General features: G+C 36.9%; 1 protein-coding gene across 14 annotated transcripts in view; it reads left to right on the forward strand.

The window, feature by feature from the left end:
- PUM2 (pumilio RNA binding family member 2) overlaps positions 1 to 21,524 on the forward strand; it is a 68,150-nt gene that overhangs the window by 33,587 nt on the left and 13,039 nt on the right. For 6 of the 14 annotated variants that reach the window (XM_058836785.1, XM_058836799.1, XM_058836794.1 and 3 more), the window contains 6 exons: positions 1,104 to 1,229; positions 2,390 to 2,529; positions 4,223 to 4,361; positions 11,352 to 11,495; positions 12,529 to 12,810; positions 17,544 to 17,780. In XM_058836785.1, coding sequence (XP_058692768.1) covers positions 1,104 to 1,229; positions 2,390 to 2,529; positions 4,223 to 4,361; positions 11,352 to 11,495; positions 12,529 to 12,810; positions 17,544 to 17,780 — 1,068 coding nt within the window. The remainder of the gene's footprint in view (positions 1 to 1,103; positions 1,230 to 2,389; positions 2,530 to 4,222; positions 4,362 to 11,351; positions 11,496 to 12,528; positions 12,811 to 17,543; positions 17,781 to 21,524) is intronic. The other 8 variants (XM_058836793.1, XM_058836796.1, XM_058836797.1 and 5 more) reach the window with 3 other exon arrangements.

Below are 21,524 nucleotides of genomic sequence, written 5' to 3' on the forward strand. Positions count from 1 at the left end.
TCTTTCCTCTGTGAGAAAGAAAAGATTTTGAGATTCAGAAGGGCAGGTAGAAGTAGGAAGCATCTCCAGTGACTTGTGTCCATGCTCTCTGCAAATAAATTTTCACACCAGCTTACTTAGGTGGGTTGTGAGGTCTGTTCAGACAGGGATCAGCAGCCTATAACTGGGATTGAAAAGTGGCAGCTCTTTACTGTTAAATAGCTGACAAAAACAGGCTGAGAGCTGGAAGCATGGCAGATTGAGATGTTTGTGTGAGTCCTCAGGTCCTGTCTTTGACTTACAAACTTTGGAGAAGCCTCTACTTCGTATGAAGTGCTGACTCAGTAGTCAGCTGTAATTTTCCTCTTTAAAATGTAGCCTCTTGTCATCTGCATATTAATAGAAATTTATCAAGAAATGTTTGGAAGGAGGGACATAGTTTGCTGTGCCTTGCTTGCTGCAGCAGTTGCTGATTCAGTGTTGGATAAAGTTCGTGAACCCAACGGACAGGGGAAACTGGGTAGCGATGCTTTGTTTGCCAGAGTTTCTACAGTTGTCTGTATCAGTCTTTACAGTTCTACAGCTGTCTTTATCAAATTGGGATTCTTGGGAAGTAAGATTAGCATCTCATAACTGGCTGTTTAAAATTTAGGTATCTGACTTAAACTATCTGGTTAAATTTTTTCTTAATCATCAGTGAAGAGAGATTTTTGTCTCTAGCCAGTGGTTCATTTCACCTGGCTGATTCACTTCAGACATTAGATGACTTGTTTGCTACCACTTTCTGTGCAAGACTAGTTGAACTTTCAGATAGTTAAAGTTGGGCAAGATAAATTTCACTTTGAATAATCCCTTCTGTGTAAGGATGGATAGACACATATGTGATAAATCTTCTTGGATTCTGTAGATCCAACAAAACAAAGCTGTTAGGTCTTGGGATTAGTAAGAAAGGACAGATGAGAAGATATAGAAGTGTTGATTTCTGTAATTATGTACCTGCTCTTAAGAGCTTCCAAAGTACAAGCAGTTCTGATTTTAACAGATAGGCTGTGTGATTTGGGTGGTGTGAATATGATGATGCTTACTAAGAATGTTGGCTGTAATGAAACTCTTTGTTACTGCAGCAGGCGTCTTCTCCGCAGGCTTGGCCCCAGCTGCTTTTGTGCCAAACCCGTATATTATCAGCGCTGCTCCTCCAGGGACTGACCCATACACCGCAGCTGGATTAGCTGCAGCAGCTACCCTAGCAGGTAACTGAGCCCTGGAAAGTGTTTGTCTTGACAATTCAACGGAACGAAAAGAGGAAAAAAGTGAAATTTGTCCTTTTTATTCTCTGCAAATGTAGTTCTAGGAGGGAGAAACTTGTATGAAAATACTGCCATTTTGAAAATCTTTACTAAAATAGAAAAGCTTTCAGTTTGTTATATATGGATTCCAAGTTTCTCTTGCCGCTGGACTTCCATATGCAAAAATTAGGGCTTTTTTTCTGTTCTGAAAATGTTTATGCTTAGTAAGGTGCATGTGACATTGACAGTATGTATTATTTTCATAAGATGAGACAGCTGACCTTTCCTTTTATGTTTTTACTCAGTGCATTAATTTTCTAATTCCAGCTTTTCTCATTTGCAGTGGGCATGAGAAAAAAGATGTTCTCCAGAGCATGCTAAAGGGCTCAGATAACAGAGAAACACAGGAAAATCTCTTCAAAAGTTACTAGATATCAGTGTGAAACAACATGACTGAGTATTCAAGTCCCAGGTAGTGCTCAGACTTGAGCAAAACATTTGAAAAAAAACAAACCCTTCGTTTACACATGGTGTTTCACAGGGAAGGCAGTAGAAAAAACTAAGACGTGTACGTAATGGTGTATGTACAATGCCATGATACAGAGAGATTATTCTTCTACAGATAGACTTCTGCAATATACTGGAAGAGTTAAGTGTGCCCACTTTGAAGAGCATCATGTAAATGCAGGGGAGGCACATGAAATAGTTGTGTTTATGAGCAAGGGCATCATACAGAAAGGAGGAATCAGATTATCAAAGTCTCAGTACATCACTATCAGGAGGATAAATTTTGTTCATTCTGTGATGTTCTAAAATGATCTTTTCTTTCAGCCATGAAAACTGATTTTTTATGTTCTTTGGTACACAGACTCTGAATGCTTTAAGGTTCTTTGTCATCTGAGTCTCACAAGGGTATTCATTTTTTCATAGAGAAGATATGACTTGGTGTGAATTTTTTTAAATTAACCCATTTGTATTCATGTGTCATTTTATCTAATATGGGAATTCTTTCCTTTTAATACCTATTTCTCTTCTGACACTGAGAAGATGGATCAATGAGGGATGCTACAAACAGTATTTTAAGCAGCTGCACTAGATGGAATAATCATGCTTTCTGGTTTTAGGTCCTGCTGTGGTTCCGCCTCAGTATTATGGTGTTCCATGGGGGGTGTATCCAGCCAATTTATTCCAGCAGCAAGCTGCAGCAGCAAATACCACAGCAAATCAGCAAGCGGCTTCCCAGGCACAGCAGGGACAGCAACCGGTATGTTCAGCATGAAAAGCAGAGGGGCCTGACCTTAACATTCCAGTGTGTTGGGGTCAGCTGCTCTAAAATTTTACATAATTCAGATGTTGTGTTTTATTGTATGATAAATGAAGGTTAAAAACTCACAATTTTCTTACTGATTGTCACTGTCTCACACCATATTAAAGTTATTTTACAGTCTTGTTTCTTAAGACAATAAGCATTAAAAATAGTTCCTTTCTTCAGGTTGCTGTGCTATTATGTGCGTAGCTGATGCTTCCTGTGTAGCAAATTATTGTGAAGTTTAATCTAGAAAACTGACATAAGGGGATGGAAATATACATTCTGGCAATTTTAAGAGGATATTGTTTCTTTTAAGCTTGGGAAAAAATTGATCTGTGTTTTCATAAATTAGCTGGAAGATTGAATGTTACACATTTTTCTATCCTGTCAAAAAGTAGGGGAAAAATAGGGAAATAAAGGTGTTTCTAGTAGTTCTGTTGCTTCTCAGGGAGGAAGGCTTGCCCAGCTTTTTTTTCTGTGACATTAATTGTATTGCAGCATCACCATATACCATATGGTGTTTTTGCCTTGGTGAAGCAAGAGCGAGCAATTGTTACAAGAACTTGTTGAAAATTATGTTTCTTTAAGTAACTTTTTTAAAAAATGCTAATTTTCTATTGTTACTCTGACTACATTTTTAAATTGTTATATGAGCTTCCAGTATAAATGAGTTGCAATTTTGACAAAGGAAAACCCCAAATTTTACAAAAACTTTACATTTGAATGAATGTAAGCGTCTCAAATATTTTACCAGCAATATGGTTAATTTCAGTGCTGTTATTAGAAATGTAATATAAGAAGTCTGAGATACCACATAATTTCAGGGGTTTCATCACTATTTTTATAATCAGGTGGATATTTCTTTCTACTAATTGTTTTTATCAGAGACCTGCATTGGTAACTGAATGTATATCATCTCTACAGTGTCTTTGTTTTCACTATAAAATTAATAACTGATTCATGCAAATAGCATATACAGTTCTTTGTGGGAATATATTGTAAGTTATATTTCTCCCTTATTTCAGACCTGAAGAAGTTGATTTTAACCAAGAGAAGTATAGTTTTAAGAGTTTAGATTGCTTTCAATCAGATTCCCGGATATTCACTGTCAGAACATAATAAAATATGCCTGCATTGCATGGTGATGGAGTGTTATGTGAATGTTTAAAATTTAGTGGGTGCATTATTTACAGCACTCTTGGCAGCGGAGTGTTAATTATTCAGACAAGTTACTACAAGTGCGGAAAATACTCAAATTTACATCATTCAGTTGCCTGGAAATAATGTAAACAAATGTGTTTATCAAGGAAGATCAGGTGTTCAGTTAATAAATAATGTAAATTGTAAAATGTATCACTTACAGATTTTCTTCCTTCCTTTATACTCATTACCATTGATGGAACATGCCTGAGTCCTGCTGTCCAAAGCAGGGCAGAAATTTTATGGTCATGTTTGTCGGCAAAATAGTATCTACCTTTTATTCTTTGTATGTGTATATTCTGGAAACCAACAAGGTGCAGTTTCCCAAAGTGGAAATCAGGGCTGAGAGGCATCAAATACTCAAAGCAACTGTTCTAGACCTTTGTTAGCACATAATAGATTGGCTTCCTTACCTTTTAAGGAAGGGTGTTGTATCGGCCTTTTCCAGGTCCTGCGAGCTGGAGCAACTCAGCGCCCGCTCACTCCCAACCAGGGGCAGCAAGGGCAGCAGGCAGAGTCACTTGCAGCAGCTGCAGCAGCAAATCCAGCTTTGGCTTTTGGTCAGGGTCTTGCTACAGGCATGCCAGGTATGTATGTTAGCAGTGGATTAGAGACTCGTGGAAAGTAACAATATTGGTGTTATTAGGTAAGAGATTAACCAAGTCCTGTTACGTTTATGATAAGCTGCTTAGAGCTGAGTTTTATAGTTTTATGTTACTCAGTTGGTTTAAAATACTGGCACAGTATTTTTAGAGCACAAGAAACTCCTAGCATTTGTCAGTTGGAGCATTTTCTCTGTATTTGCTGTGACAAATGTATGCACAAGAAATATAATAGATTTTTGCAAGATAATTTCATCTATAATGAAGAAACTGTCTTAAAAAGTCATGTGTTTTCTGGTTCCTCTACAACATTAAGTTTTGCTAGAATAACTTTTATTTGGGACATAATAATATCTAAAACTCAGAATCCAAAATTAAGAAATTTAAAAGAAAATTACTGCTTGATCATATCTGAAGATCACAAAATGCTTGGAAGCATTCCAAAGGTTGGAGCCTCAGATTTTTTTAGCGTACATGGCTGACGCCCTGAGGAACGGTTCATGTGTTGGGAGTGGTTAGCTTGAAGTTCAACATCACTTCTAAGCGTTGGGTACAGTTACCTGAGCAAGAGCAATTTCAGTGTACTTGGCCAATCTTTAGTATGAAGGCTAAAGTTTTTACATAGTTAAGTTAGATGATGTTGATGCATTCCTTTGACCCCTGTACAAGTGCTCTCCTTGGTCAACAGCACTGTGAGATGCCCTGCAGCCTGGAGTTAGAGTTGTTTGCTGCATACTCTGGGACTGTACTGTTCACTTGGCCTTCCATGAGCACATTTTAGATTTTTGCTGCAGAGCTGACTGGCTGTTGTGTTCTTCTTGTCTGTTTTCTTTTGTAACTGCAGTTTCTATTTCTTCTTCTGCAGCAGTTATCTTCAGCTTTTAATACCTTTCTCCTAAAATGAGAAATCAGCAAAGTCCTGTCCTGGCACCTGCCAGGTGGTACTTCTGCACCTCACCAAAGCAGTGGATAAGGCCTACAAACAATGAGGCATGTGAGAGATGTTAATAAGCATCTTTGCACAAGCCTCAAAGGCTTAGCTGCAAATTTTTTTCTTTTCTTTTTTATTTTTTTTTTTTTGAGAGGGGTGTGGTGTATGTTTGTTTACATTTACTTATTAGTTCATACTTTGGATCTGGAGTAGTAGCTGTCTTAACTCAAGACTAGCTCTTAAAACCCATAATCTTCCCCCCGCTCCAGATTGTTGATTGAAGGTAATACTGAGTGGTTTAATACATAATCTTAGTAGTGCAAGAGCCTGTCCTTTGAAGAAGGTATTTGAAATCTTTTTTTTTTCCCTCTTCCACAAGCCCCAAAAGGTTTTCTGTGAGGGCAGGAGCCTTTTTTTTCAATTTCCATTGTAGATTTCTGCTTTATCCCATCTGATGCTGCAAGCCTGGATGACCAGAGAAGAACTTTATTCTTGGGAATATATTTCAGACTGTTCTATAATAGAATTGTGTGCGACTGACTTCAGCCTTACCAACCACACTGTTACAGGGAATAAGGCTCAACATATAAAGAAAGACATGTATTTTTTCAGTCTTCACAAGATTGGATTTGTAGTGAGTCATAGGGAGTGCTGGTGATTCCTCTTTTTAGGGTAAGAAGGTTGAGGAAATGAATACATGCCTTTATATGTGGGAATCTCATTTCATACACTTGGTTTGGTGTCTGTATTTGACAGAGATGCTTGAGCTCCATTTATAGCAAGCAAAGAGAAATAGGAACTTTTACTCTTGATTTGTCTGCCTCTATTTTAGTTTCCTGATTTAGGATAAAGTGAGTTTGGCTCCAGAGATGCCTTTTTCTATTAACTTACTATAAAATTGAGTCAAGATGACTAAATAATATCTAGATACCAAAATGTGACTTAGTGAATCCCGGACAGCAACCATTGATCAACACGTAATATAGTAAACAATATTAAGTCGTACAGAATTCATATTGCAATGGACGAAGATGTTTTACAAGAAAATGAAGGTCCAAATAGAGTTTGAAGCTTTTAAATACTCTTTACAGAGAGAATATTTTTAGTTTGACTTCACAGTTAGCTAGCAAGTGAGAGTATACTGTTCAGCTTGTCCATGCTGCTGTCCTGAAATTATTTGAGCTGCTTTCTCCTTGTCACAGCCTTCGAGTTGGATGAAATTCATGTTATCCCAACTATTTAATGCCTTTGTTTTGAAATTTGATATTTCAGGTGTTTCTTTTTTAACTATTTAGAAGTGTGTATCCCTGTGTCACTTAAGATACCTATCTCATTCTACATGCAGAGAGAAAGTGCCTGAAGTCCAGGTTACCTTTCTCATAATGTCACTGTTAGGTCTCCTTTCAGAAAAACAGAATGATAGAATGGTTTGGGCTGGAAGGGGCCTTACAGATCATCTCATTCTAGCCCCTTGCCAAGGAAGTGGAACCTTCCACTAGACCAGGTTTCTCAGAGCCCCATCCATCCTGGTCTTAAACACCTCCAAGGGTGAGGTGCCAACAGCCTCTCTGGGCAACCTGTTCCAGTGCATCACCACCCTCACAGTAAAGAATTTGCTCCTAATATTCAATGCAAAGCTACAGTCTTTCCATTGGAAGCCATTCCCTATTGTTCTATCACTTCATGCTCTTGAAAAAAGTATCCAGCCTTCCTGTAGGCCCCTCTAGGTACTGGAAGGCTGATAAAAGGTGAAACTTTGGGTTCTTGTTTAAAACCACTTAATATGAAAAGCGTTTTGCATTGGAGTTGCGCAATTCCGTTTAAAATTCTTCCTATATTAATTGAGCAAGTCATTCAGTAACAAAGATTCTTAAAAAACAAAGTGTTTCTGCCTGAGTGTATGTGCCTGAATGAGAGTGTCAGAGGGTATTCCCAATTTCATAGGACAATCAATATACATTCTGGTTTTGAATAAAAGCAGTCCTCATCACAACTTCTGGACTTGGCTTAATCATCTAAAGTCAGGAGTCTGCTTTAGACTTCAGCTATCTGAGGAGTCATTGTGCTCAGGGGAGAGCTCCGTTGTGCAGTTGCTGTAAAGAGTCTGCAGAGCTGCTCAGCTTACCCTAAAATAGATGTCTATAACAGCAGGTCAGCCAAATCCCACTAGAGGCTCTGCACTGACTAGGTCAGACACAACTTAGTTTTATGGAACTCACACAGTAAAGCTGTCATGGTGCATCTGGCTTGCAGGTGGACATACAAAGTGAGTAGTCTGGGAAAAAACACCCATGTATAGAACATTGAAATCAACAATTTCTATCCATTGGCTTAACATTTTTTGGTTTTATTCCCTAGAGGAATTTGAAGTGTGGCATTGCAGTGGGTAGTATGAAACAGAAGTCAAATTTCATTATGGCAGATGTACAGTATAGGCAAAGTTACAGTGGTTATAGAACGTATAAATGGGTTACTGGCTGGATAGTAAGTTCTGCATTGGATTTGTGAGAGGATGTGCAGCGATAAGGCTGAGCATATTTTCTTCAGAACAAGCAAAAAGTTACAGGGGTTCAGGTTTTGGAGAAAGAAAGTTGGGAAGGGGAGAGGATGGCATTTGTAAAAGGGGCACATAATTGAGTTGGCAGTAAGGAGTGTTACATCTGTTAAATTGTGTAGAGAGAAGTAGCGAACTGGCATACATTTGGGTGTCATCACTGGGGGAAGTTGCATTGCTGGATGGATCTGTGCAATACTGAGGAAGAGCTGCATAAGCCAAGAAAGCAGATTTAATTTCCTCTCATTCTTAAGGTGTATTCAAGGTTTGTGTGGTAAGAATCAGAAAGTTTTTCAGTCTGTGGTTTCTGGAGACATTTAGAAATCCTTTCAGCGAAACACCATATTGATAAACTAGATTGTTTACTTTCAAATTCCCTGCTGATATGGAGACAGTAAGTGTAGATAGAGCAATTGAACTCTAAAATAAAAGATGTGATTAGGAACTGATTAGGAAACCATATGTTTTAGTTTTCTGACTGCGTGGGAGCACCACGATGAACTTGAAGGCACTGAAGTGAGCTTTGATAATTGTTAATTTTGAGAGGAAATTGCACAGCTACAGGGAGAGATGATGTGATGGAAAGTAATAAAAACTGAAACAAGGAGACGGAATTAGAGAGGAGATCTGCCAAGTCACCACCTTATGTCTGATAAGAGAAAAGGCAGGGGAAGTTTCTAGATTTGTGCTCACCTTTCTGGGATAAGGCACAATTTGTGGAATAAAAAGGAAAGAAGAAGAAGAAGATCAAAGTTTTGCTGTGAGAACCGTTCTTTCAGTTATTTAATCTGATCTTAAATGGTCTCTGAAATTTTATTTTTGACATCAAAACAAAAAAATTTATACCTTTGAGGCTGCAGGTGCACTTGGCAAGGTTTTAGCAATTTCACAAAGAGTAGGTCCTATGTTGCTTTGTTGCAGTAAATTTGAGTAGAAAGCTAAGGCCTGTTTTGGTTCAGAATGTATTTCAGAAATTGGAAACAGATGAATCCATCAGTTCTCATGCATAGCTTGAACCTTCTGTGACAGTATCTGGATGGTCTTGACCTAGTTTATCATTACTTTAAATGAACTGTCTGTGGGTGGATCACAGGTTCATATAATGTCGGGGAAGTATCAAGAGGGCTTGGGCATCTTGTAATGCAAAGAAAGAGCAAGGGCAGGTTGCTTCCATTTTTCAGTTTAGCAGTCATATGAGTAAATTGTTTTATACAATCTAATACTAATGTATTAAACTGTGTAAGTATTAATTTCTGTAAATTTAATTTCTGCAAAGTGTAAGTTATCTCCCCTACCCTCCTCCAGGTATTTTGCATTGGAAAATAGGCTTGTTTGCATCGTGGGCCTGAAGTCACATAAAAAGCTGTATGTTAGTTTTAGATTAATCAAAGGGTATAAACATAAAATCAGTGGGGGTTTGTAGCAGTTAAACAGTTAAGCATTATCTGTGGGTTTGTGCGTTTGAAGAGGGTAGATGGGCAGAGCAAATACAGGTAAGCATTAGCCAATTCTGAGTTCTGAAAAAGTAGTTTTATATGATACAGCAGGAACAAACAGCAGAACCAACATGGTGTTATCAGTTGAACCTGCTATGAGTAAAAGCAGAAATTATGTGGGTACTGGTAATTAAACATTGCTAATGTGTTCAGGAACACATATTATTATAACAAGCTTTCCTACTGTGTCACTAAACTAATATTTTCTGGCTACAGAACGACAGTAAAACAGAAAACAGTTTGTCATCTTTCTGTACCATGGGAATGTAGCAGCCTTTCTCATGAAGAGGTGAAGGGGGTAGAGCAGAGCACATTTTTGTAGGTGGAAGAGGCAGTGGCATCTCTAGCAAAGGTTTTCGAACCAGTTCAAGTGTAAGAATCTGTTTTGGTTGGTTTTAACTAGCCAGGTTTTCAGACAAATGATGTGGAGGACAACTCTTTTCTTGTGCTGTTGATGGGAAAGAAAAGGTAGATGTGCCTAGAATGCAAAGCAAGTAGTGAGCAGTGAGAACAAACAGGTTTAGAATGATAGCAGTGATGATTCTTCATAATTAGCATGATGCATTCACCTCCAGAACTGTGAATTGAACCTAAAGATCTGGACTGTCATTGCTCCTGTCCTGTTGAGTGCTACCTGAGTCTCCTTCGAATCTTCATATTTTCTTAGTGTGTAAGAATTGGGACCTGTGTATCCTGCTTCCCTGCAGAGCACTGTAACCACCAGGCCAGAAGGCAGATGATGTTTCCAGCTCTTTTTTTGGAGTGTATCTAGGCAGAAGAGATTACAGAGATGTTCTAGAAACCGAGGAGAAAATATGGCTTGGAAGGCTGGTGACTGTGATACTTATCTTAAATCAGAGGTCCAGTTATGTTCAGGTACATATTTCAGAGAGAACTCTGCTAGACCTAGTTCTGAACATACAAGGCAACTGATGGGAGCAACTGACTTAAAATAGAATGCAAAATCTTTTCTTACATCTACAAAAATAGATGTGTGACTTTTGCAATCTTGTCTTTTTTCTTAATAGTGTTAGTAGATATTTGAACATGGGAGGGATATTGAAATTTCATTGGGTTTTGTTTTATTGCTTCGTAAGAACAGTCAACCTAACAATTAGAATTTGTAACATTTTGAATACCAGCACCATTTCTTAGATTATTGTAGCTTGTCTTCCTTTTTTTAGGGATTCTTATTCCAATTCATCTACTTCACTATAAAGTGTCAAGAGCTTTAAAATTAATTCTCTTGCTCTTGTTCTAAATAAAGGGTTTTTTTCGGCTTGGCTTTCTTTTGTCTCTCTTGCTTTTCTTCATTCATATATTGTATTCTGTATTCCTTCCTATGGCTTGCTTTTCTCCATTTTCAACTCCTCTTCCTTTTCTGCATCAGTTCCAGTTCTTAGCTGTCAACTGAATGAAGTGTTATGCTTGGATTACAGTCATCTTTATTCCTGTGAAACTGACTGGTCCAAGGTACTCCTGCACACACAGCATTCATTTCCTAATGTGTTTTTTGCAGATGGACTTTTAAGTGTGGCTAGTTAATGTGTGGAATTTCCAGACTTGCATTTAGCTCAGCCCTTTAATTGTGCATGTCTCAGTAACTTCTCCATGTACAAAGGAGTACAAGAGGAATGTAGTGTATTTTAAACAGCTGAAAGAAATTGATTCGATAATGATCCAAACACTGCCAGTTGTGTTGTACCTGTGCCTTCTCACTATGGTGTTAGAAACTTTAACCTTGCCAATAAGTTCAACTTTAGCCACCTAATTTTAGCAGTTATTTTAGTTGTTAAAAATTACTTGAAGCATTTCTAAATCTGATTTTGTGCCATGATGTTTTCTGCTTTTTCTTTGATGTTTAGTTGATGTTCAAAGACAGTGTGGCGGAAATGCTGGTTTATAGTTTGTGGTTAGAATATTTCAAGGAAAGAGGAAATGCTGACTGTATGATACTATCTATACCACTAATCTTTGTGTCCTGTGTTGTGTAGGCTACCAAGTGCTGGCTCCCACTGCCTATTATGATCAGACTGGTGCCTTAGTAGTAGGCCCTGGAGCGAGAACTGGGCTTGGCGCACCAGTCAGATTGGTGGCCTCAACTCCTGTTCTAATCAGTTCTGCAGCAGCACAAGCAGGTAAATATTTAATCCTGCACAGAGGTTTCTTTCATTCTCTGTTGAATCTTAACAGTAATGTTGATTAGTATTTGACAATGTTGTTTTCTATGCAACTCTGAAGTTTTCTGGTTGTGAAGGATATACTGTGCATGCTTGCTTTATTATTCTGTCTCCTCCTGTTCTTTGAGACTGTTCTTTCTCACAGATGGGGTTTTCCATTTTTAATTGGAATTTACAGTCCTCTTCCCATACGTACACAGGCATGTTTCTGCAAATGTTACTTGTCAGATAACAACATTTTCTCCTACCTCTCCCCATGCATTATAACATGCACTTCTCATCAATCCCCTAAATGGTGTCCTCTAGGAAGCATCATTCCATTGCTTCGGCCTGGCAGAAGATGGACTGCTCTGGAGCCTTGCTATGCTTTTCTCATGAAATTTATTTTCTCCTGAAAAATGTGGCAAGGAGAAAGCTTTGTATAGAATGGAAAGCAAATGAGGAGAATTAGTTATATCGAAAGTCTCTAGTTTCCTTCTTTTTTACCAGTTGTAAGATCTAGTATTACTTTACTGAACCATTTGTTGTATTTGTTAAATTAAAATCCAGAATATTAACCCTGGATTAATTAACTTAATCTGTTCAGAAAATTAGATTTTAAGTTAATCTACCAGCTTCTTTCTGTATGTAGAACTCACTTCTGGCAGTAGCTGAAGATGTCTTTGAATGACTCTTAGCTGCAACTCTGCTACTGCAACTTGGGATATAAAAAGTTCAGTAAACAGTAATGTCTTATATGTTTACACTGAAAATTCCCTCAATTACATTAACACTTCTGCAGCCTTAATTAGCCTAAAACATGTTCTGTCTTCACCTTTTTGCCTTGAGTAATTAAGATTGTGTAATACTATTAAGTCTCTTAGTCCTTTAATATGTGAATTTCTGCTTGTTTTAAGAGGGCTTCAAGAAAATACAATTTAGTTCTGAATAATCCATTTTCAGTCAGAAATGTTCAAGAGAGTAATTATGATTGAAAACGTGTGTTTTACAGCTGCAGCTGCTTCAGCTGGAGGAACAGCAAACAATCTCGCGGGAGCCACGAACGGTCTATTTCGGCCACTTGGTGCCCAGCCACAACAACAGCAACAGCAAACAAATAGTAGCCTACAATCCAATTCATTTTATGGCAGTAACTCTTTGACCAATAACTCCCAGAGCAGTTCCCTTTTTTCACATGGTCCTGGCCAACCAGGAAGCACATCTCTTGGCTTTGGAAGTAGCAGCTCTTTAGGAGCAGCTATCGGCTCTGCACTTGGTGGATTTGGCTCATCAGGTAGGTTGTTAATATAGTGAGGACATTCTATGAGACTTTTGTGCTAAGCAAAAAAATGTATCTGTATCAGGCATCATATATATACATACATTTCTCAAAACAAGGTAAAAATAGGTTATTCAAATTTAAAATAAATTGTAGGGGAATAAAAAAAGCTTTTTAAATTAACTTGGGTTCTGTATACAAGATGCATTTTTGAACAATATCCTGTAGTCACAGGTATCTCCAAAATACTTCTCCATGCTGATCACTGTACTCTGCCCCAGAAGTTTGTTACTGTTTTTCAGTAAGCTGCTTTTGTTTTCAAGGAAGTCTTCATTATTTGGTTAAAGTAACAATTGATGATAGCGAAGATACACATGTTTTAATTATCATATTAGAAAAATTCATAATTTTTGGGAACAAATTAAACAGTATTTGACTTTCTAAATTTGATCTAATATTGAAGTGCTTGTTTCCATAACATTTTTTAAGGATTTATAAAACAAAAATACTTAATACCCAAGAATAGTCCTTGTTAACTCTAGCAGGTTTAATCTTAGATATAGTTAAGCCTAAATAGTTCTATGCACATCTGGGGCCTTTAATTAATTAATTTCAACAGATACTCCTAAATGTAACCAACCTGTTTGTACTTAAAAAAAAATAAAATCATTCTGTCACATTTCTGCTCTAAAGCAGAAATTTCATACTCACACAGTTTTTAAACATGCAAGGTAGGTTATCTTATATTTCAGATTCAGTTTTAGTAAGGCAAGAGAAACATTTATTTTAAAGAAGATTTCCTTTTGCTATTAATTTTTAAGTTTACACCACTGAATTGCTTCTTATTATTAGCATTATTTTAATGAAATCAGGGGAGCATAATCTTGCATATCTTGCAGATGGGTAGAAGTTGGGGGAATTGTATGTACTCTTAACAGTATTCTTTTCAAAATTAAGGAAAGTTAGCATTAAAGAAAGTAATTTTTAAAAAATTACAAAATATTACAAAATGGCTTAATATATAGGGGATAAAAAACAGAAGGAAAAGCACACCCTTCAATGTTAAGAGAGGTAGTTGTTATTTGGTAACTAAGTGTGACTAGTGACATCAAATATACTGCATACCAACACAGAGTTTTTCTCAGAGTTGTTTTTCATAAAATAATCAGAAAAATTATTTACTTTAACAAAGCTAATGCTAGGAAGTCCAAAATTAGTCCAAAATCAGGTTTTTAGACTGATGCTGTCCAGTATTTAATTTTAAAGAGAAACTCAAAACATCCCATGTTGAATTTAAATAAAAATTGAGGCTACTCAGTGTAGTGTAGGTTTTATTAATTTTCATTAATGTCACAGCAAGTAAATTTTATTTATAAAATTGTGCTATCCAAGTGTATATTATGTAATGTAATTTTTCCTGAGCTATTTGTAGGGTTTCAGTGAGTCCTTAGCAGCTGTGTTTCACTCTAGGTACAGTTTCGTTACAGTGATAGATAGTGATAATAAATATATATATTTAATACAGCGCAAACTATTTAAGGTCTCCAGATAGAATAGATTTAAGTCATTAAAGTTTTTATCCTGCATTATCTGAAGAACCTCCATAGAACACAAATTTTAGCTGTGTATCTATTTAAGAAAATCAGCATAGTTTTTTCTGGCACAGGAGATGAAGCCTTTTTCTTTTAGTTAAGGTCAGTTCCAGAGCTTTGTCCAAAGCCCTCAGCACAGAAAGCACATGCTGAAATCTTGCAGCAGTATCCAGGGTGATTTAATTAACATGATAGTTTGCACAGGGAAGCAGGAACTTTATGCTTTTGCAGTTTGAGAAGTGCTGATGAAAGGTGCTATCTAAACCTGAAATATTTTTAGTAGTGTTATTAGAATAAACGTATATTGAAAGTGCCCTTCTGCCAAGTATAAACTGTATTTGCCCTAACAGCCACTTCAAAAATGCTTCCTGGTTATTTATTTATTTTTTTAGAGTTCTGACCTGTATGTATATATGATTTGAATTACACAGATGACCACTTAAACAAGTGATAGTCATGCATATTGAGGCAAATTGAAAACAAGTTTAATTTTTTATGTGCCAAGGTTTCAGCTTCTTTGTAACTCCCATCAGTGTATTGAAAAGGTTAAATTTCAGTTAAAATACAACCATGAAGACTGATAGATGTTAGAACATATTTTGCCCTTATGTTTTCAGTTTTTGCACGGGGGCAAATATAGCTGCAAAAAATGCAAAGGTGAGCATGTTCTAGCTTGAATGACTGAACAAAGTAACAACTGAAAGCAGCTAACATACCATATAAGTGACTATGTGTACTTACAGTCTTTGTTCTTTTATAATAAAATTATTCACACTCCATTTTAAAGGTTTAGGTACTCGGGGAGAAGGATTGCAACACATGATGATAAGTTACTGCAGCTTAACAGGTAGCCAAGAATTAGATCAACTGTGGCAGCTTTCCAGATGCCACCTTCTGGCTTATAACAACTGTAAAGGAATTGGATTAGCTTAGAGAGGGGGGAAGAAGAGTAAGCTAATGCAAATTATCTTCTCTGTTTTGTGAGCTTTGCTTGTGTGTGTGAAAATGCAGCTCAGCTGGTTCATGGTAACTTGTTAAGCTGCAGCAATTTAGCTGAGTAAGAAACTCTGAAAGATGGAAAAATAGCAATCCATCATGTAGCATTGTATTAGCATTTATATGGTTCAGTGAGCCAGAGCCTGTAGAGCTGGTCTCAAAGCTTGAGATTTCTTTACACTGTTGCCTTTATTTGCTCTTCTGGTTTCTTATTCTCAATCTCCTTGCCTAGTTAGTCTGGTATCTTTTCCTTCTGGTTTCTCCTCTAGTATGTCTTCCTTCCCAGTTTCCAGGCAACATTTATCCCCTGCTTCCCTCCCCCTCCTAACTATGTTTGTTTCTACTTGTGCTCTGTGATGTTCCTATCATCAGCTTACTATTCCAGTCTTTTTGCCCCACAGTCACATATACTTTCTACAGCCTAACTTTTCTTCAGATCTGCTTTCTTCTCATCCTCAGTCCCACTGAAAACGCTTGCCAGTTTTTCTTGCAGTCCCTTTGTCTTACCTTTATTTCTTCCTCTTTCTGGTTTCCTTTTTTCTCTTTTCCCCACCTCCCTAGTCTATTTCTTGTGTTTGGCTTTTGTCTCCCCTGCACTTGAAATAGAAAACTGCCTTTCCTCGTTGCCTCATGGGCCTTTCCAACACAAGGTAGAATCTTGGACAGCAGTTTTAAAGTCTGTTTTTGACATGGCACAACCCTTAACCAACCATCTCAGACATGCAGTGTATGGTCAGGAGTTTAAGTTTTCAGCTATAAATCTGTAGCAGATCTGTGCTGAACTTGGATGAACTGTGGTCTTGCAAAGATTTTTAGTTCAGTCTAAAAGTGTGAAAATAAAGGTCTCCTGTTGCTGGCATATTTGGTCTGAGTACATGAAAGCATCAACTTCTCAAAGAGGTAGCTAGATTATTTTGGTAAGGATAAAACACTTTGCCAGTATTGCTTAAATGGCAGTATTTAGACAGAAGTTCTGTTAAAATTTTTGTCCAAGCAAGTTCCTGCCATGAAAAATATTAGCCAAGTTGTTAATGGTATGAGAAAACAAATTAGTATCTTAAAATGGGAGGTTTCAGGCGACCTTTATATTGTGCCATGCTGCCAGCTTTAATAGGAAGGTACTTGAAAAGGATAAAGGTTGTGGAAGTAAAAATTCTGACCTTTCCTTTTTAAGTTGAAGTAGCCAATAGTAGTAATCAGTTTTCCAAATTCAGCTTAAGAAAGATACTTGTTACTAAAATATCCATAATCTTGGTTTGGTTCATGAGTATAATAATGTTCCATGTTTAAAACAGGCATTCTAGTTTAATACTTTGCTAGTATGCAGCAGTTACTAGAATGTAACATTTCTAAAACTTTTTATTGTTCTAATTTGTCCTAGACTGCTCGTCACCCTGCTGAATGATGCTGTGCAGGATAACCAGTCCTTCACTAATACACTGTTATCCAAAGTCTAATTTGACTTTCAGAAACACTGATAGCAGTAAAATCACATTTTTAATTTCTCACCTAATTTTCCTATCTCTGCTGTGCTTCTCATCTTCTTTCTTGGCCTATTCCCTCTTTATAATATCTTTTCAAAGCACTTCTTTGAGAGCCATAATTCTTGTAGGGAATTTAAGGTAGCAATTTTTTTCCTACAGGTGAGGGGTTTAAAAGAGGAAGTTCAGAAACAGCTGAACAAGAATATAAATTATTTTGTGAACCCTTAAACAACAACTAATTTCCTCTAGACTTTTTCCTGAAATGAGTGTCACTGTCTGACTAATAATTTAAGGTGGAAAAAAAATTTATCATATATGTAGTGGCAATATTTTGAGAATAATTTATTCTATAAAGTGACAGTGTAATCTAATCTTATAAATTCCATATTTGTCCCAAAGCCTGAAGTCAGGCATCTAAAACCGAGTACCGCAATATTACTGTGAGAAGTCTAGTGTGAAATGTTGAAAGACATGAACGTTGGTGAAATACTTGCCAGTGGTATGTTTATACCCACTTAGATTTACTTAAAAGCATGTGTGGTTATCACAGTAATTGTCTTTGTCATAACGATTGCTGTAATTATTGTGATCGCATCTGTTGTTGCCCAGCTGTAGTTGGGGATAGGTTTTATTCAGTTGACACTGTGTAATTAGGGTCTTTTTATTTCTTCTTCAGTTGGCAGTTCTGCAAGTAGTAGTGCCACAAGGAGAGATTCTCTATCTACTAGCTCTGACTTGTACAAAAGATCTAGTAGCAGCCTAGCACCCATAGGGCAGCCATTTTACAATAGTCTGGGATTTTCCTCCTCTCCAAGTCCAATAGGCATGCCTCTGCCAAGCCAAACGCCAGGACATTCACTTACGCCACCGCCATCACTTTCATCACATGGATCCTCATCCAGTTTGCATTTAGGTAAAAAAAACAAAAACAAAAAACCAAAAAAACACTTTTTGTTTGTATGTGTGTATGTATTTCTATGTGTAAAATATATGTTGCATAAGAGATGTCACATTACCTTTGCTGTTAAACAGTTTTGTAATGAAGAGGGGCCATTCCTGAAAGGTGAAGAGCACATTCCTCTGCTCATTGATTTGACAGTGAAGGGCACTCAGCTTTTGGCAGTATCCGGCCAACAACTGATTTTTCTTCCCTTACAGAAGCCAGTAGAGAGCCCAGTAAGAATTGTTGGTCCTTTTTGTAATATGTTTCCACAGTATGACAAGCAAAGGTGCATTATTTTTGTTTCTCCTACACTGTGTTACCACTTGAAGGATGTTTTAGATGATGTGTTTAACAGTGAAGTGACTTTCATTAATGCCCCTTGCCATGATAAAGTAGAAAAGTGAGCAGTGCTCTCTCTCAATGTCAAATGTATTGAAAGGTGATTTTTGAATCAGTCAACCTCATGGCCCATATACTTTGCCAGGAAGACAGTAGTTTATACCAGGCTGATGGAAGGAGACAAAAACAAGGCATTTGTCAAAGAAGTAACAAAGGCATTGTTAGTGGTGGCTCTCTGTTATTGGATGTATTTTTTAAGAAATGCTGAAAATAATTTCTCAAATGTTCTTTTTTGGCTAGTAAGATGACATGGGAGCTCAACCTTTCTTTAAAAAATAAACTAAAATAAAAGATCTAAAGAAACCCCACCATAGCATATTTAGAAGATAATGCCTCTAACCTGAGGTTACCTAATACAGTTTTTCTTTTCTGCTGCAAATATTTGCAGTCATTTAATTTGGATGCTAAAATCATACAGTGAAAATGGATGTAATTCAAGATTGTGTTGCCAGTTGCTCCAGTAACTGTTTAATGCACAGTTCCATGCTTGCAATAAGCAGCATAATCCCCTGTACTTCTTAGTGCAAATAAAACAGGAAAAAAAAAATTTAAATGCCTGCCAAAATACACCTCAAGTAAGAAATATGTGAGTAATTCGTATAACAAGGTTAAATAATTAAAATATATTACATTTGCAGTACAGAACCCTTCAAGGTTAAGTGCTGAATACCCGAAATAAAACTGGGCAAGGGGATGTTTCAGCACGTTTTATTTTTTTTTACTTACCTTTTTTCCTTTTTCAGGTCTACAAAGTGCACCTTTGGGCTGAGACCAAGCATGGAAAGTTTCAGCCCAAATGGAGGCTTTTGAGAAAGTTCTGAACATCTGACAATGGGGTTATCATGGAAATCTTTTTCTTTCTTTCTTTTCAAAATACTCTCACCATAGTTTTCATATTGCTGAAAACTATACTTAAACCAAATTTTGGAAGGCATTATCTAAAATTTAAAACATTCAAAGTTTTGTTTGTTTCACATTTGATAAATGTTAAAAGACTTTTTTTTCAGTTCTGAGAAAATAGGCTGTGATCAATATAGAGGATTGCCTCTATCAGCAGAAATTTTTAAATACTGACTTTGACCCATTTTGAACTGTTTGGCAGTGTCAACTAAGCCTAATAGCTTGTTAAAATCATGTACTAGATCAGTGTGTAACAGCCAGAATATACAGTTGTACTCTGAAAATTGACACAACCTTGTTGGCTTCCATGTGTCCTCTTCATCCTCCAAGTGAAGTGGACCTTGATTACTGATAAACTTTCTGCAATATTACAAAATCAGCCTGAAATTTGGAAGTGGAGGTATTTTGGATATTTGCTTTCACAAAAAATGCAGTAATTTTTTTAGCTTTTCTGCCCTGTGCCATATTTTTGCACAGTTGCATTCCAAGTGCACCATCTCAGAGTTTAAGACTATTTCTGCAGTTAATTGTCTGTCTTGTTATTTTTATTCTGGTGTGTTCATCAGCCACTCTTGGAAGCATGTTTTGTTCTCACATACAAAAAATAAAAATAAAAAAATCAAAGCTTTCTCACCAAGTGAGAAGTTATACCTGAAATCTAACAGGGAGTGTATTTGAAGAAGGGTATGGTTATCATGTAGTCACTTTTCAGAGTAGAACAACATCGTAAATTCATGTCTGCATGCAGTTTTCATTGGTATTCTGATAATGCCTGTCAAATGCAGCTCTCCCTCCACCTTCCAAACTTGTCCTGCCTGCTTGTATCAACAGGTTCAGCTAAGTTTAACTCTTGTTTTAAAATGGGCATCAAACTCGGTTGTTCCTGTTTCAGCCACAAGAATCTAGAGCACAACACTGGGAAAGGGTGCATGGTTTTATAACCCCTTTGTCAGACACTGCTGCAATTTGTAGCTTAAAAGAACAATTTCCCTTTTACAAGAAATTTGTGACATTTTACTGTTTTTCTCTTCTCACCAACTTCTATCCAACATCCTAAAATAGGAATGTGCTAATGACTTTGTGCTAGTGTCAGTTCTCCTGTATTTGAAGGGATTTGTCAGTTGTCTGTAACTGCTTCTTTACTGTAATCAGTTGGAGCAGTAAGGTCATGAATTTGAACTACCCTTTCACTCCCAAGTACAAGGAACTGCAAGAGTAAGTGGTTTTCTGTTGTCGTAAAAAATCCTTTTAGATTGGTAATCTTTACCCTGTTTGATGGTACATTGCAGCATTTTAAGAGTTGAGTTTTGGTAGAGCAGGATTTCTAAAATTGGGCTTTTGGAGGTAATTATTTCCTGTGTGTTGTGAGCCAAGCTTGTTAGCAGTTGGAGTTGATGTTTCACCTTCAGAGATGGTCATTTGGGGTAAGAGTAAAGGCCCCTTGGTAAGGCAGTATGGGGAGCTTTGCATTGTCTCGGCAGCGTCCCTCCTCCCTAGGGCTGCAGTAAACCAGGCATAATAAACATGTGCATTGATTCCTAAAATAAACAGACATGTATTTCAATTTTCCATATGAAGATGAAACTTTTAGCTTAGGATGACGTTAAGCTACTTACAGATGAACAAATACTTCATAGAAATTAAGTTTAAAGCATTTATATCTATGTGTGTTCCTAGAAAATACTGCTGACACATGTAAGTAAGATGCAGTAGATGCAGTAGATGTTTTCTGTCTTTATTTACTAGAAATAATTGAAAAAATACTTTGATAAATACTAACAGACTAATGCTGTCAAAATAAATGTGCCTGGATCTAGTTTTTAATGTTTCTTTGATGTTTTCCTTAACATTAAATATGTTAAGAAGTCAATAATTTAACATGCTTTGTGTCCTTGAAACTTAGGCTCTGATTTAGATGATCTGTATCCCCTTTATATCTCTCTGCCTTTTCCTCCCTATGGATTAGTCACAGGAGTTTAGGTTCAATTAAACTGTAAAACAGCTTAATATTACTTAGTGCTTTGGAGATCTTTCTTTCCTGAAATCAGAAGTGATAGCTAATTGATTATCTGAAGAATGAACTGCACACTTCATTCCCCAAGAGTTTGGAATTGTGTGGCTATACTGATGTCTAATAAGAATTTTAATTTTTCAGTGCTTTATTCAGTAGGGTATGTTCCCCAAATAACTTGCAAGATGTAGGCTGTTACTTTCCTAGTTTGGTGAAGCAAATAGGCCACTGTATTCACAATTATATCTGCATATAATAAGTACCTAAGACCATATGCCTTTGTTTTGGGAGTTTTAACATTTTTCAAATTTGAAGAGTTGCCACTGAGCCATAACATTGCTGTAATTAAAGGTTGTGAAAATAAAAGCTAATTACTAATTAAATTACTCCTTTTTATAATAGTG

Source organism: Poecile atricapillus, chromosome 3 (genome assembly GCF_030490865.1).
Source record: "Poecile atricapillus isolate bPoeAtr1 chromosome 3, bPoeAtr1.hap1, whole genome shotgun sequence".
NCBI lineage: Eukaryota > Metazoa > Chordata > Aves > Passeriformes > Paridae > Poecile > Poecile atricapillus.